The sequence below is a fragment of the Pieris brassicae genome, chromosome 3 (genome assembly GCF_905147105.1).
Source record: "Pieris brassicae chromosome 3, ilPieBrab1.1, whole genome shotgun sequence".
Taxonomy (NCBI): Eukaryota; Metazoa; Arthropoda; class Insecta; order Lepidoptera; family Pieridae; genus Pieris; species Pieris brassicae.
The window spans coordinates 1,291,360-1,308,109 of NC_059667.1; the positions used below are offsets into that span (position 1 = coordinate 1,291,360).

General features: G+C 35.4%; 1 protein-coding gene across 3 annotated transcripts in view; it reads left to right on the top strand.

Moving 5' to 3' along the window:
- The window catches only part of LOC123707696 (long-chain-fatty-acid--CoA ligase 4), a 58,774-nt gene that overhangs the window by 29,618 nt on the left and 12,406 nt on the right, over window positions 1–16,750 (top strand). For all 3 annotated transcript variants that reach the window (XM_045657975.1, XM_045657974.1, XM_045657976.1), the window contains 3 exons: window positions 12,784–12,919; window positions 14,156–14,371; window positions 15,333–15,510. In XM_045657975.1, coding sequence (XP_045513931.1) covers window positions 12,784–12,919; window positions 14,156–14,371; window positions 15,333–15,510 — 530 coding nt within the window. The remainder of the gene's footprint in view (window positions 1–12,783; window positions 12,920–14,155; window positions 14,372–15,332; window positions 15,511–16,750) is intronic.

The following is a 16,750-nucleotide window of genomic DNA, read 5'->3' on the forward strand; positions in this document are numbered from 1 at the left end:
CCATACGTAAAGTGGAAAGGCCGTTTCCAGTACATATAAAATTAAATTCTTCTAGAAAGAAATTTAGTTTCAATTTTGTTATTTGTAATTAATGTTCTCTTTAAGAGTTGGTTTTCGGAAGTGGTTTTAAAACGAAACAATGAATATTACTGAAATATAAATTAACACCTCGTCTAGTTATTATTTTTTAAAAATAAATTAACTGTACAAAAACACCAAAAAGACACTAAAGAGTTTATTTAACCTTGGTGACTGAAGGGCGCAGTTCAAATTACTTTGCGTGAATACAAAAATTAAGACAAAAATACAATTGCCAATTGCGCTATTTTATTACAGTTCATAAATGCATTTATCTACTATTTGATACGCGTTCTTCACTGAATCCCTATATATGTATATATATATGACTCACTCACACATTTGCAGCCACACACTCATGCACTAAAACGTGTTCATAACGGTTCAAAAATAAAAAATAATTAAGTTTGTTTTGCAAGAGCTGGGAGCCCTGACACAAGTATTTTTTACTTATAAGGAGCTTCCAAATCTTATACATTGTACTTTAAATGAATAAATACATTTTTTATTTTTTATATATATTACTGTAGGTATAAGATATATAAATTACAAAAAAATTGTTACGCCGCGCGCCTTATAAGACTGCTAAATGTTATTATTATTATTTTAATCTGTTAGATAAAATCTTGAAGAAATGTAAATTTCTTTGATATGACTTTGAAAATCTAATTAGTATATGTAAATTGCTTAAATTGTACTGGGCTAGGTTTGATTATTATTGAATTTCAGCTAATTTATATCATGTGGGATTTTAAACGAATTTATTTGTTAATATAGGATATATATGGTTATCTCTTATTAATTATTACAATCAAATATACAGTAGGTTTAAAAAAATTTGACCTTCATAGTAACGAGCAGTGTTGGCCTAGTGGCTTAAGCCTGCGACGCTCATCCCTGAGGTCGTAGGTTCGATCCCCGGATGTGCATCAATGGATTTTCTTTCTATGTGGGCATTTAACATTCGCTCGAATGGTGAAAAACATCGTGAGGAAACCGGCTTGCCTTAGATCCAAAAAGTCTACGGAGTGCGTCAGGCACAGAAGGCTGATCACCTACTTGTCTATTAAACAAATGATCATGCAGCAGATACAGAAATCCCAGACCTAAAAAGGTTGTAGCGCCATTGATTTCTTTTCATAGTATTAATAAAAGGGAAATTTAAACAAATTTTAAAAGTTTCGTCCCTGTGGCAGTGTACCTTTAACGAAAGCGTTGCTCACTGTATTGCGATACTTATGCGTTGAGCGAGGAAAACACCAGCTCTAGGGTCATCGGTACTATCTACCAGGCTTCAACTTAAATCTTTAATTAGCACCTGTGCACTTGAACCTCACGGCCCAAGAGTTGCTACTCCAAAGGGTACAAATTTCAGTACATGAAGTAGGTACTACGTGAATAAAACTCTTAATTCATACCTAATCCGTGTCTATAAAAAAATATATATACGATTTTCTGCTTAACAAAAATTGCTAGTATTTTTGCTAACATTTATATGTACCAAAATTGTTTTATATTTTAAACAAAATTAGCTTGTAATACATAATGTAGATATTGTATTATGTATGATGTGTTAAGCTTCAATAAATAAATAAAGAGCAGCGATACGCGGGAACATTTTACTAGGTGGGCTTAAAAGTTTGAAGGCTAATAGATATTTTTTTTTTGGTCTTTGAATGATAATTCATTAGCATTCGAAAGCGATACGACGAGTTCCATACAATCTATCGACACCACTCCTATAGTACGATTTGTCTTTCGTTACATAATAGGCTTAAGTCTCGGCGATTAGCGCTTCATCATTAAAATTTCGGTCCAGCGAGCATTCTTTTTTGGTTTATTAAAGACAAAGTAGAAAATAGTCTAATACGAAGCCTTACAATGTACCTTACGTATGTTACGAAACACACTCAAATGGTTAAAGTGAAAATTAGCCGGTCACATTGCCCGCGGTTTTGATGACAGTTGAGTCAATAAGGACCTTAGGAATTGTGGTCCCCAGTGGGAAGAAAAAAAACAGTAAACCTCCCACCAGAAACCCGGGATAGCGGGGAAAGGTAGGAAAATAGTAGCGAAGAGAGACAAATGAAAGAATTCTGAAGGTCTTTACTTCGTCAGAAGTTATGTACTGTTATTATATATGGAACTCCACCATATGATATTTTTATTTAATTATTGCACGTACACTATAAATTTAAATAGCTATGTTGTGCGTGATATGATTTTATGAATGAGACGATATTTAGCCGCTAATTAGCGTTTATAAGTAAGACGTACTTAACTCAGTAAAATATGTCGTTGAGGCGAAAGTTGGCGGCGCGTTACCGTTTCGCTTGGACGCTCGCATCGGCATTCTGGTCCGAACGCTTGTTTGACTGGCTTTATGTAATGGCCGCTGCATTTACAAGTGTTCTACAACTAAAAGATTACTCAACATAATTATAACTACTGCTCATCATTTATTCACCGAAAATACATAAGTACATATTGAAAATTGTAATATATATATATATGTATATAAGATACACAATATCGCTACTGTGCGAACATTTAAAGATGTCTATAGTGTTAGAGTTAGAATTCAGTAGGAGCCACGTCTTTGTTAACGGGAACCTGTGCAACAGACTGGTTGTGACCTTTTGTATCGCAAACAACCTTGGCCTTCTCCTCCTTGGATAAATAGCATTGCATCAGTTTTAATGAACTTTTTTTATGTATATTAAACTCGCAATTATAATTAAAACCGTATTTTTTGAATAATCGAAACGCAGTGTACCAGATTTTACTGTCCAGACTTTCTCAGTTCAGACAAATTTTTATACAAATTTAGTTTTCGACATACATACGTTAAGGCATCTTGACTATACCACCAGGTATCGATGTTTTCTTTCGGCAGAGATTCAAAACCAGTTTGATTGAAAAATTGATGTCAGCCCGTTCAAACTGTTTGCAATGTTATTTTCATTATACTCCGATTTTGCTGATACATCTCTATATTGATTATAAGTATTATTATGTAGAAAAAGCAGCTTAATAAGCGTGCGTATTAGGAAAAATTATACAACCTATTTTTAAAAGATTAAAGAGCTTGCACTTTTCGGAATCCTATTCCAGTCAACCACTACTCGGTTTGAAAGAAAGTTCTTTAGATAATTTGTATTATATTTAGTGGTCTTCAGCTTTAAAGAACTAGCCTTCAAGTGTGTGTTCTGAATGAATTTATGAAATTTCAATCTATGTAGTTTTACGGTTAGATGAGCAAAAGAAACCTCTTTCCACTTTAAGAGAATCGCATTTGCATAGGTGACATTCTAAGAATGCGTTGACGCTTAAAAAACACGACTGTGTTGAACATTGTTTTTTTTTGTATGTAACGGGCAAATTAAACATTAAAAAAAAATTAAACACGCACATTGTCAGACGGCTTGCAAGTGCGTTACCGCCATAAGCTCTAGAAGATTTAGAATTGATAAGCTTTTGACGGATATTGTTTACAAATGAAAACGGATAGTATAAAATCGTAAATATTTAGTCAACCAGAACGTGGTACGTTCAGGTAGATCAAAGTCCACAACGCAAGGTTACATAGTGATTAGGCAATTATAGTGATTGAGTTCACATGGGATAAAACCGCAGTTGCGTCAGTGTTCTCGTCATATCTAAGGCTATGGACTCACCGAGGTTCCCTGAGGGTATAGTTGGACGGTAACCAAGACTGATATTTATGCTAAGCCATATTCTTCTACTGTAATAGATGTTCCATAACGAATATTTGGATCTAAAGCTGCTAAAGTAATTGTAGAATATTCAGGTAACGAAATTAAAAGAAATCCTCAAATGTAAGCTCCCCCTTGAAATTTTGCGACAAACAGAACAGTGAATGTATCTGCTAAGATAAACAAAAATAGTTGATGCTGAGCAACATGTACAACTTAAATGGAGTTGAGGTGTTCAGAGGAGGACAGGTTTTCAAAACGATAAGAGACTGGCCTAAAAGGAGAAAGGAACAAAGACAGACCAACAGAGCGATCGGCCGACGGGATCGAAAGGATTGTTGGACAAATTTTGAAGGAAATAAAAAAATATTATTATATTTATTAATTAAAGGATTATCATCATCATCATCTTAGAGCAGTAATATATATTTGTATTGCACATGTCAATAAGAGGATATTCATGAGTAATGGCTAATTGTTATTAATATTCAGGTGACGAAGTTTTATCAAAAGCTATAGCTTCAGTCATTCTAAGAGAAATGATTTTTAATTGAATAGAATGTTCTAGAAACATTATGGTTAAGAGTACTATAGGAACGAAAGGTTTTCTAAGGCACGTTGTTTTATTGTCGAACAAAGATTTAGGACTAAGCCTTTAAGTAGAGCGCATTCCTTTCTTCGTACTTGATTCAATTTTGTCCGTCTCCTTGCATGCATATATATAAAGTGTAGGTATGAATAGATAGATAGCTGGAACAACTGCGTCGGATAACATCGGACGCAATGATGTGGCGTCATCACTCTCTGTGTAACATATGACTAGATTGCGGCTTTCCTAACATATAACTAGATTGAAAGGAAATATCAAGCAAAGCAGTGACACAGTTTGCGGCTTTCCTCAGGAAAATATAATATCAAAAGGAAAGTCGATTCACGGACAATGCACCAGTAATCACGTAATCGTTTTGTGATGCAGAACTGACGTGTTTGACAGAAGGAAGCCATCTTACATAATAAGCATGTAATATGCCAACGAATAATAATTCATAATACATTAACACCACTACTGATACTACGTAAAGAATATTAAAAAAAAAACAATAGCGCTATAACCTTTTTAGGTCTGGGCCTCAGATTCTGTATCTGTTACATGATTATTTGTTAAACCAATAGGCAAGTAGGTGATCTGCCTTCTGTGCCTGAGGCACGCCGTCGACTTTTTGGATCTAAGACAAGCCGATTTCCTCACGATGTTTTCCTTCACCATTCGAGGTAATGGTAAATGCGCACATAGAAAGAAAATCCATTGGTGCACAGCCGGGGATCGAACCTACGACCTCATGGATGAGAGTCGCATGCTGAAGCTACTAGGCCAACCCTGCTCCATGTAAAGAATATAAGATTTTGTAAAAAATAATGTTATACATTTTTGAAAGTTAAACCACGAAACACCTATTAGAATTGTAATATATAGAATTTGTTTTGACCAGCTTCCCTCATAACTGCAGGAGAAGCTGGTCGGTAGTCGTACGTACGTAAGACTATCCTGATGACTGCAATATTCTCTACAGTATATAGCTGAACATTGTAAATAATTCCTTCTTTAAAGACTTCTAAGTGGCCTGGCCCTAGTGGCTGTCGATACAACCATTTCATTTTTAATGTAAAATCGACGCGTATAACAACTGGTCGATTAACCTGTTGCCAAGGTTACAAAGGCTCACCATTTTGGAGGTGATCTGGCTGCACCGCTGAGGACACGGTAGAATGCGGAAGCGACCCTGGATGTCTCCTTATGCAGTATGGTTGCTATCTGTGTAGCAAAGAGGATGCCTGGTGTACGTCGAGTTCCTCATAGCTTATCAAAAAAAGCTCATAAATACTGACTGTAGACTTCTCTAAGAGGAATAGCAGCTGGAGTCATCTAACAATCCAACGATCTTTAAGATTTTTCTATAGAAAAGATGTTCTTTCTATTTTGAAGTGTCTTACAGAGCAAAAGTAAGACTACAAGAAGAAGAAAATACATGTGGTGCTACAATCGTAGGTTTGGGCCTCAGATATCAATACTTTTTGCGTGATAATTTGTTTTCTTTAATAGCCAACAAGGTGATTAGTCTTCCTTGCCTACGTTGTCGAGTTCCTCATAGCTTATCAAAAAAAGCTCATAAATACTGACTGTAGACTTCTCTAAGAGGAATAGCAGCTGGAGTCATCTAACAATCCAACGATCTTTAAGATTTTTCTATAGAAAAGATGTTCTTTCTATTTTGAAGTGTCTTACAGAGCAAGAGTAAGACTACAAGAAGAAGAAAAAACATGTGGTGCTACAATCTTAGGTCTGGGCCTCAGATATGAATACTTTTTGCGTGATAATTTGTTTTCTTTAATAGCCAAAAAGGTGATTAGTCTTCCTTGCCTAAGTTGACTCTGCTCAAAGGGCGGTTTCCTCACGATGTTTTCCTTCACCGTACGAGCGCGTGGGAAATGCGCGCATAGAAAGTCTATTGGCGTACTACCGGGTTCGTACCTACGACCTCAGGGACCTCAGTCGCTATTAATACAAGAATGACTATGGATACAACACTGGGTTCTTTAGTCGGAGACATGTTTACAGGCAAGTCGCCTTTTATGGTTTGATAAAGGTCGCTAGTCCAAGGCAATAGTTGTCCTGTCACCTGTCAGGTGTTATAGTATTGGTGCGTACATATAGCCCTATGCAAAAAGCTATGAAATAAAAGAAAAAAAGTGTTTATATAAAAGAAAAAGTTAAATTTGGATCCATCAAGAAAAGAGCGTACCAACTTTTAAAAGGCCGGCAACGCAGTTGCGAGCTCTCTGGCAATTTGGACCTCCTGCTCGTAAGACTGCTGCCGTAACATTTAAAAACAGTTTACACTTTTACCTAATGCATGAATTATTCCGAGTTTTATGTCCAATCAACATTGATACACTCATTGTCGATTGGACATAACGATATACAAGCGTTGGATGCGATCAATATATCGTAAATGGGATTGCTAGGTCAGTGTCGGAAGCGACTGTCATGAGCGACCGTGACCCGGAGAGGGGGGGTGGGGGGTGCGCATGCGTTTTCATTCATGAGTTTGTTATAATAGAATTCCGGCGAGATCGTTTCATTGCATCCGCATTTGTGTATCTAAGTTCGTGTAGTAAAATTAATATTAATTAATAACTTAACTAACAGGTAATAAGAGTTGTGATAGTTTATATATTGTAATAATTACGTAATACAATCCATGAGTAAAATATGAAATCCGCTTATAATGCACTAATACTAGTCTGTTATATTAATTTAAATGTTGAAACGTGGCCACGACCGAAGATTGTATGCATATTGCCTAAATGTTTCGCGATAACATTTGTGTCTAAGGCAGTGTTTCCCAAAGTTAGTCCACGCCCCTCAGGGGCTATTTGATTGGGGGGTGATCGAACACAATGTGGAGACTTGAGACTAACCAAATTTAAACTTAATATCTGTGCAGCAAGCATCAAGCGCAAGTATCTCACGTAATTAATATAGATAATTTTTATATAATATTTATTCAAATTATTTGGAATTTGATTTTCAGTTTTTATTATGTTTGAAAATTTGTGTTGTGTGTGTTTGTTTCTTTAACAGTTTTTAGTGAGTTCCTCCTAAACTTATCATTTACGTAAGTTACTCTAAAGTGAACAATTTTTTAATATTAATAATTATGTAAATATTTTAAATATTGGGGCATATCATTTTAGAAGGTGGGGCATTCCACAAAAAATGTTGGAAAACACTGGTCAAAGGCATGTCGGTTTCCTTAGGAAGTTTCCAAGCGAGTGTTAATGGTCTCCTAGACGGGCCATTTTGTCACGAAAATCTCTAGCTGCAAGAGTGTGGCTAGTAGCATCAGCCAGGATTTACGCAATACTATGCAATACTCTGCAATATTTTATGTATGTCCGATGAATTTTTAGTGTCCCAGCGGTATGGCTGGAATCGAAAATACTACAATATTTCTCAGCCATATTATTGCTGTCTCGCTTTACGGCCTATGTGTGTCCCTTTTTCATGCTACGTGAAGTTTGAAACGATTCGTTATGTCGAGTAGCCGCTATGTTCGTTTGTGTTTGTTTATGATAATTTTATTTAAATGCCAAGCCATGTATGTAGACCGTGTAAAGACAAAATAAAGCATATACTGTTGGAGAAATATTGCCGAAATATAAACTTTTCAGCCATGTACATGTGTATTTTCGGGATATAGTCGGCAATGATGTACCCACATATTTCATTAAAAAGTATAGCTCCTGTATAGCAGCCCCTTAAATACGCACATTGACAGTCTGCCTATAGCCGTTACTCGAACGCAGGAGTTGAGAATCAAACGCACAAGCCAACCCTGAAGGAGTGCATAGGTTTTTGTATATTTATTTATTGATGTATTATTGGAGTGAAATTTCTTTATGGACGTTGGAAATGAAATTACCGTCACATTTTTCCGTTACGCGCCATATTTTTCTTGTCCCTACCGCGGTTGATTCGAATAGATTAATAAAAAAATATATGCAGTAACAATGACAATGATAGTAATAAATCTATTACAATTAGTGAAATTCTGTAATAATCTTAGTAGTAATACGGTAAAATGAAATAATTGTATTATAAGTCTTCAGGTCTATGATAATAAGAGCCTTTTAGTTAAACTTTATCTAATTTAACTTTAATTAACCAATTTCTGTAAAGGTGCATATAGTAGATCGTCTCGAAATATAAGGTCATCAGGAAGTTTCACTTCTTACGTGTGTACACTAGTACACGCACACATTTTCATTTATAATGTTCTACAGTTATAAGATATATACTCTGAAGTACATCATACTTTTGGTAAACATAATTTCTAATTTCAAAGGTTAATATGTCTTTACTGACACATCTTGGAACGTGATGATCTAGACTAATAAGTGATTTAAATCTAACCTAATTCACTAATGTGTTCAAACTTACAGTCGTAGAGTAATTGTCTATTAATAGGAAGATTCCCTGTTCTTGTGTTCTATCTTTTCACTTACCACTGTTTAGCGCTTACTAACATTCACTAACACTAATTCACTAATTGAAATGGTTTTGTCCTTTTCACTCTTCACACTCCGTGGTGTCAAGAAGTTGTTTTTATTTTATTTTATGTAATAGCAGGCAAACTGGCAAGAGGCTCGCCTGATGTTACCGTTGTCCGTGTTGTCCACCGCTGACCATGGACACTCACATTGCCAGGAGGCTCGCAAGTGCGTTGCCGGCCTTTCAAGAATTGGTACGCTCTTCTCTTGAAGGACCCTAAGTCGAATTGGTTCGGAAATACTTAACGACGACTGTCTCTACAAGTTGCCGATGTAGGTCGTTATTGCGAATGTACCCGGGAGCAATAACAATTCCTCTGAGCACGTATTTTTTGGAATCGCTTTGTAATTGAATCGGATTACAAAAAACTAAAGAAATCATTAAAAATATTGCACATCCAATTTTAGTTTTTAAAGGTAATTTTTTGTTGCAATACGGATTAGGTATCAGTTGCGCTTTTTTTTATTTATCAGCCTACTACCGAATATATCAAGTTGTTCTGTATAGCATTATATAACCTTTGTGTGTCTTAGTACTAATACGTTCGGGCGTTAATATTACGTAAGCGACAGTTTTTTTTAAATAATCTAATTGTTATTATAGCTTGTGAAACTTCCATTTTTTGTTGTTGTTTAATGTTGATTACTCGTTTGTCTTCATAAACATAATAGAACAAATATCAAAATCCAAAGTTCAAGAAGACATCTATAATCTGTGGTTTAGTATCTATTATACATACATATATATAGTATCTATTACGTAATACCTGCTAGATCTTACTCGTTCCCCAACCTAGTGTTGATGTGGGGGTATGAGGTACGTTATTCCATGGTAGGTAGACGAACGTACTTCAAATCTTTTTTTCTCCAATCTTTTTTCTTCTTCTATTTCCTTTAACTTTTGATGGGTACATCGCGCGCAGTCTCTCATTTTATACAGTAATTACCAGTAGACAAAAGCTTTTGAGTTCGAATGCCTCGTGGCAATTGTAAAAATACCCCGGCTCCTGTATCGACTCCTTAAGGCGTTGGAAAAAGATGTCATAATTTTAGTATCCTAGGAACTGTTTGAGTAAATTGCACAAGGTAATTCCAGTGTCGTTATGCACTTTGTTTGAATGCCTAGAGCGAGCGAAGGCTTATGCGGGCTGAAATACTGACATTATATAGGTAGGTAGGGTGGACTCAATTTCCGCACTTAGACACGTAGTCGGTCCGTTGTGCGTAGAAGCCCTGGCTAATTTAGCCAGCCCAACTCCTTCCAGAAGCACAGAAGTCTCCCGGGCACTTCACAGGCTTCGCGGAGCGACCTCACTGTTCCGAGGATTTTTGTACGTTCATTAGCCACAGCCTTGCATTCCAGGACTTCGTGGGTGACTGATTCCTCTGCGCTGAAACAGCCTCTGCACAAGGGGCTGACTGACATTATATATAGATATCTCTCTATTTTATATAATAAGAATATGGTACAAAAGTGTTATGATGGTACAATGTAAAATTCGCATATTCTGCCACACATAATGGCGTGCAAATTTTTCTAAAAGGAATTTTACATACACTATAAATCATATCATTACAGTCAAGTCTAATACCTAGTGCAGCGATAACTTCTATTACAAATGACTGATTTTAATGTAGTAATATAATATTGTTCAAAATTGATAGCTACATATTTATTAGTCTCAGTAAAAAAAAATATATATTCTATTCGAAATGGCCATCTTTGGCTTTAATTTTTGGTCACGAATCTATGGATTTACGCACTGTTTCCAACGGAAATCTTGCCACTGCTTGCTACAAAGATTTTTTTAAGACTCGATGTCCCTGTGTCTATTAGATCAGACCATGTCCTATAAAACTAACCATAATTTGAGTCTGGGCTTGACCAGGGCCAGTCTCCAGCTCTTATAAAGTCCGGAAGTTGGTTTCAAGCCAGGCTTGGGTAGTTCGTTCCTTGTGACCAGGTGCAGAATTCAGCTGGAATAATGTTTTAGATGTATTGCTGAGAGGATTTACAACATGATCCAAGAGTATCTTGATACACTTTGGCTGAAGATTTCACTACTTCTCACAAAAATGTAGTTTTGTGACTCCTTGATAAGACACGCCCCCCCTCTGACGCGGGCTGATGACCAAGTTGTACCTCTCCAACCACTTGAGCAGCTTCTTTAGAAGTGTGAGCGTACATCTTATCATTTTGATTATTGTAGTGTTCATAATCGTAAAAAAAACATTCTACCCACCCATTTTGTACCCACTTTGCAAGGCGATCACTACAATCTTATTTTCTTTACCATCCCATTCCATATTGTAATTTGATAATGAAATCGAAAAAATATGTAAAATAAAAGAAGTTTTTTAAAATAATAATCGTGTTCCAAATTCAAAATAGTTAAAAAGTTGAAAAAAATAAAAGCTTTTATGTAACAGTATTTATGGCCAGACTAGTTATATAGAGTCGTGACACCTAAAAGCTTTTCATTCTCTGTCAGTATATTGACTGTTATAACAAAATATCCTTTACCATAACAAAATTAGACCCATTATCGCAAGTTTCACATTACGTAAATACATCATAATTAATGTTATTTTATACATGGCAAGGTATCAAGGGAGCCACTACTTCCTTGTGTATTTATATCCTTCTGTGTAGCGTTATTTTTTAGTTAATAAAGGTCATCCAAAATACAAGCGCCAGTTAAAATCAAAGAAGAAAATAACACCTGGTGTCCGCAGGCTTCAAATCTTTCATTGCTGCTTTAAAGATTCTCCAGGCACATTTTGTGTTCGGAGTGTGTGAACTGAGGCAATGAAACTAGCTGCTCCATTGGCTTTTATTGTAATCTTGTAAATCTATAATTTGGTAAAATTATTTTTGTATTAGTTTATTGAGGGTATTACAATGCTATGACTGAGGAAATGGAAAGAGCTATAAAAAAATTACCTCTATATATTTTACGGTTATTGTGAATGTTTAAGCAATTATAATAAATAAATGTCAATTGAATTATGTAAATATTGAATCGAAATTGACCGTTTCGGATGTGGCTTATTGACATTGAATGATTATGATTGAATAATTGAAGATCAAGGTTCTCGGTCAAGGTTCCTAAACCATACGTTTAGCCTTTGCATAACAGCTTACGTGGGTAATACTTAAAATATTTAGAACTTGCCAGTTAGAAACATTGCTAATGAAAACTTTTTGAATTTCAATTTTAAAACTCTTTGTTAACCTAATGTTGATGTAAATATGGAATGTTTTAAGAAATATCGAATTAGTTTTGAAATATATTGCTTATTAAAAGAAAAGCAAACTGAAGCGAATTTTTATACAGGCCTAATATATTAATTAATAAATGGTGTTAAAGTGTGTGCTGTGTAACATTGCGAGATAGGATAAGTAAGTGAGAAAGAAGACGGACTGACAGGGACACGAAAGGGAATGCTTAGGTGGTTTGGCCATGTAGACGTACGTGACACTTCAATATTCTAAATATCCTGCTAGCGTCTTAAGTTTTTCTCTATTGCTTTGTTTTCTCTATATTATTTTGTCTTTTGTTTTTTTTTCCTGTGGTATCTTTTTCTCTTTTTTTTTGAAGCGTTTCAAAAAGATGTATGCATGTCATGATAGTGAATGAATGGAAAGAGAGCGTCAGGAGCGTAGCACGTGAAAATGTGTGGGGTCTGCTTAACCCATCAGTAAAAAGGCGTGAATGTATTCATCAATATAAAACATTTAGATATACAAAATAAGCGAATATTATGTCTATATATTGGTTACAAATATATGGTATTTTCTATTGAGTAAAACAGTATATCATTATACCCAAAAAAATTGGTGTCAGATTTAACTTTTAGTCTCTTTTGTCCTCAGACCGGAGTCCTTGTGGGTGTCAGCTGTTCTGCAGACCATCCGGATGGTAGTGTTCATGTATGATATACTTTCATTCCCGGTCCATCTGGTGCTGCAGAGGCCATGGAGAAAACGGTCTATGTCGCGACGTATTAAGGTAAACTCACTAATCACATACTTCATAGGTTAGAAGTTATCCGAAAATTCTAAATATCCTGCTAGCGTCTTAAGATTTTCTTTTATTTTTTTGCTTTTCTCTTTTGTTTTCGATTTATTATAGACGAACCATAATATCCGGAGTTGTAATTGTTACTGTTCCCTTTATTATAGCACGGAGGAAAACTTTATATACTTTAAGTTTGGAGTTAAAAGTTAGACAGATGTGGTGTGAATATTTTGATGAAAAATTACTTACTCGTTCACATGCTACCAGATTCTTAAATTTCATGTACGAAATGTCTTCTACCCTCACTATTTAGTAGCTGGCCCTGCTATCTTCGTTTTGCCTAATCATAATAATTTTCAGAATATGATATGTTTCGAGTAGGTACATGCCAGCATATGGAACATTTTGCTATGCTACCCATATAAAAACTGTTCGCTTTCCGAAATGAAAACTAGTTTTTTAGGGATTTCCGTGCAATTTTCCTCTCAATAGAAACCTACCACAGTTCAAGGAGTAAATCATGAAAAAATACTGGAATGGGTCCAGCCGTTTTCGAGCAGCGAGTTTAGCAAATTTTTTTACAATTCATTTTAATATATATGTCACAGTAAAGTAGTTAATCAGAGAGTTAATTGAATCTCTAGACAGTTAATTAAATGTCGATGTTCAATCAAGTCGCTAGCATTTTGATTTAAATAAAGTAGCGTCGAAAACGTTTAACTATCTGTCTGACCGAAAGCCAGGGTGTTGATTAACAATGTGAAACAAGACTTCACCATGATTATTTCATTTGTTATTGTCATTTCGGTGTAATCGTGAAGAACTGAGAGCTTGGAAATCCCGTGTTTTGCTTTATTGTAAATGTTTAGGTTAGGTTAGTCTTGTTGCCTTGCGATTAGGAAACTCGTTAAACGTTTCGTTCACTCACTTGTCTGACGGAACTTTAGCAATTTGATTGAATATCGATTTTTAATTAACTGTCTAGAAATTCAATTAACTCTCTGAATTAACTACTTTCCTGCGACAAATATATTTTAAAATTGCAATTTTCGAACCTAAATATAAATTGATCTAAAATGAAGCATTTAACAGATTTCTTCAACGCGTAAATTTGAATTTTCAATTATTTCAATTATTAAAAAACCAAAACTCAGGACAACACAGGTCGAAATAGTGTAAGTAAATTGATCTTAAAAGCTATGTTGTAAATGTATATTTAATTTTCAGGCACAAATAATAGATTCCACTCCAAACAGCGTGACAGTCCGATCGGTGTCAACGCCTTGCAATCTTCACTTGCGTCTGGTGCGTGACAATGTCACCACCATGGAGGCCATGTTGCGTGCTGCGTCCGCCAGATGGCAGGACAGACCTTGTCTGGGAACTAGGACAGTGTTAAGTGAAGAGGATGAGCCGCAACCAAATGGACGAGTGTTCAAGAAGGTGAGCCTCATCTGAAAGTTTGTGAGTGATTTTTCGTAAGCGCAATGTTCACAAATTAAAGTCAGTCATGTCGAAAATTAAGTTCGGTGGTTTTTGCAGATCTGTGTTAAATGAAACAATTTGTTTGAATCTGGGTTTAATTGTTGTTTTCATGCTTAAAACATGAGCTTATAACTAATTGAAGAGTTCGTAAATCTAAGAGACACTTATGATTTTGGACATTATCGGAAACGAGAATTTTAATTACAATTTGGGTGTGGTAAAAACTTAGAGGATGATATTGTTTACATAATGTTAGGTTAGGGTTAGGTAATTACATAACTCGAAATTTTTGGTACGTTATACTTCTTTTGGCGCTTTAGGGAAAAATGATGAGAGTAAATCTTTACGATGCGCGCGCAAACCGTTACAAAACACCGTCACCCTGAAGTTAGCTATAGTCCATTTTAGTTCTTTCTATTGTTAGTGTTGTTTTTTCTACAAACTTAAAATAAAAATTTTGAAAAGACTTATCTTATACGCCAAAGAAGTATAGTTTTAACGCGTGTACATAAGTATACACACATGTTTTTTTTAATTCCCACTTCAGTTGTTAGAGTGCTAAAGTATGAGTTAAGAAAAGAGTTTATAAGAGCCAAGTTTCACTGCATTATTACATTTGGTACAACATAAATGTTGTTTTAATATTTATCCATTGTCTTTGATGGTTTTTTATAAAGCGCATGGCTTTGGACCCTTTAAATAAAAAAAAACTGATAATAATCTTTCATTCATTTCACAACTCACGGTGTTGGTATACCATTGCAGAGTGATGAAAATATGTAGAAAATAAATTGGAGATTTTGGAGCCCTGAGTCGACATTTTTACCAATTTTTTATATTGATTATGCATTCTTGTTGATTTAGGGCCACCTGTTAAAACAGGATTGTGTTTTTTATAAATAAAAAAATGGTATTTCAGTACAACATGGGCAACTATGAATGGCGGTCGTACAGCGATATGGAGAACGAGGCGACTTGGTTCGCGGCTGGTCTACGTGAGTTCGGATGCCAGCCCAAGAAGAACATCGTCATGTTCGCTGAGACCAGGGCTGAGTGGATGATCGCTGCCCATGGCTGCTTCAAGCAGAGTATCCCTGGTAAGTACTTAAATCAATCTTTCTCAAGATGCTCGTATATTGTGGTAATACTCCATAAATGTTCTTCAGGCAAGTGGAATTTCGTATTCTGTAACTGTGGAACATGGATAACAATTCTCTTATTTTTTTTAAGTAGTTACGTGTAATACGTACTATATAAAATTAATCAATGGCGCTACAATCTTTTAGGTCCTGGCCTCAGATTTCTGTATCTGTTTCATCATCATTTGTTAATCGAATAGGAAAGTAGGTGATCAGCCTTCTGTGCCTGACGCACGCCGTCGACTTTTTGGGTCTAAAGCAAGCCGGTTTCCTCACGATGTTTTCCTTCACCGTTCGAGCTAATGTTAAATGAGCACATAGAAAGAAAATCCATTGGTGCACAGCCGAGTATCGAACCTACGACCTCATGGATGAGAGTCGCATGCTGAAGCCACTAGGCCAACACTGCTCAATAATAATTAAAGTTATCCATAATTGTTATCAAAACTTCTGGTCTAAACACACAATAAAGCTGCCTTGGCTTTAAAAATTAACAACGTTATAAAATGTATACGTTAAATACGACAGACGTTTATTGGGGGCATTGCCGCCATTAAGAATAACTCATTTTTATATTTGCGAGAATAATTTATAAATTACCGTTTCAAGATTAGCGTACGAGTTTTGAGGGATTTGTTTCATTATTATTCATTCATAACTGTATTTACAAATTCAAGATTAATTTATTAATAAATTTCCTATGACCAGTTCTAAGTTTTACTATTTTTTGTCTCACATACATAATTTTTAATAATAATAATATTGAGAAACTTGTTGTATTAATAAAATCACTAATTAAAATTTTAACACGAAAAACTGTAATTCAAATTCTAAATACAATATATTATCGAATAGCGCCCCTTATGAATCAAATTGCCCCCTGTGGGCCCCTATAAGGGGGAAGGTGGGACACTATATACGCTTTAGTTCTCGTGAGTTGACTCTAAGGGTGATATTCAACCGCCTTTTACCTTTATATGTGAATATCGTAAGTCAAAAACGTATTGGATTCTGTGGGGATTGCAAGAGATACTTACGTTCATTCGTTGCGCTGTGTATGACTCCAGTATGTCAATATATGTCAACATGTTTAACGTTTAGCCCGAGTTCAAACCTATTCCTTTGATCTACACTATATAAATAGGAAATATTTGACCGTTTGATTCCTTTGAATACGCTTCAAAATTACCGGAATGTT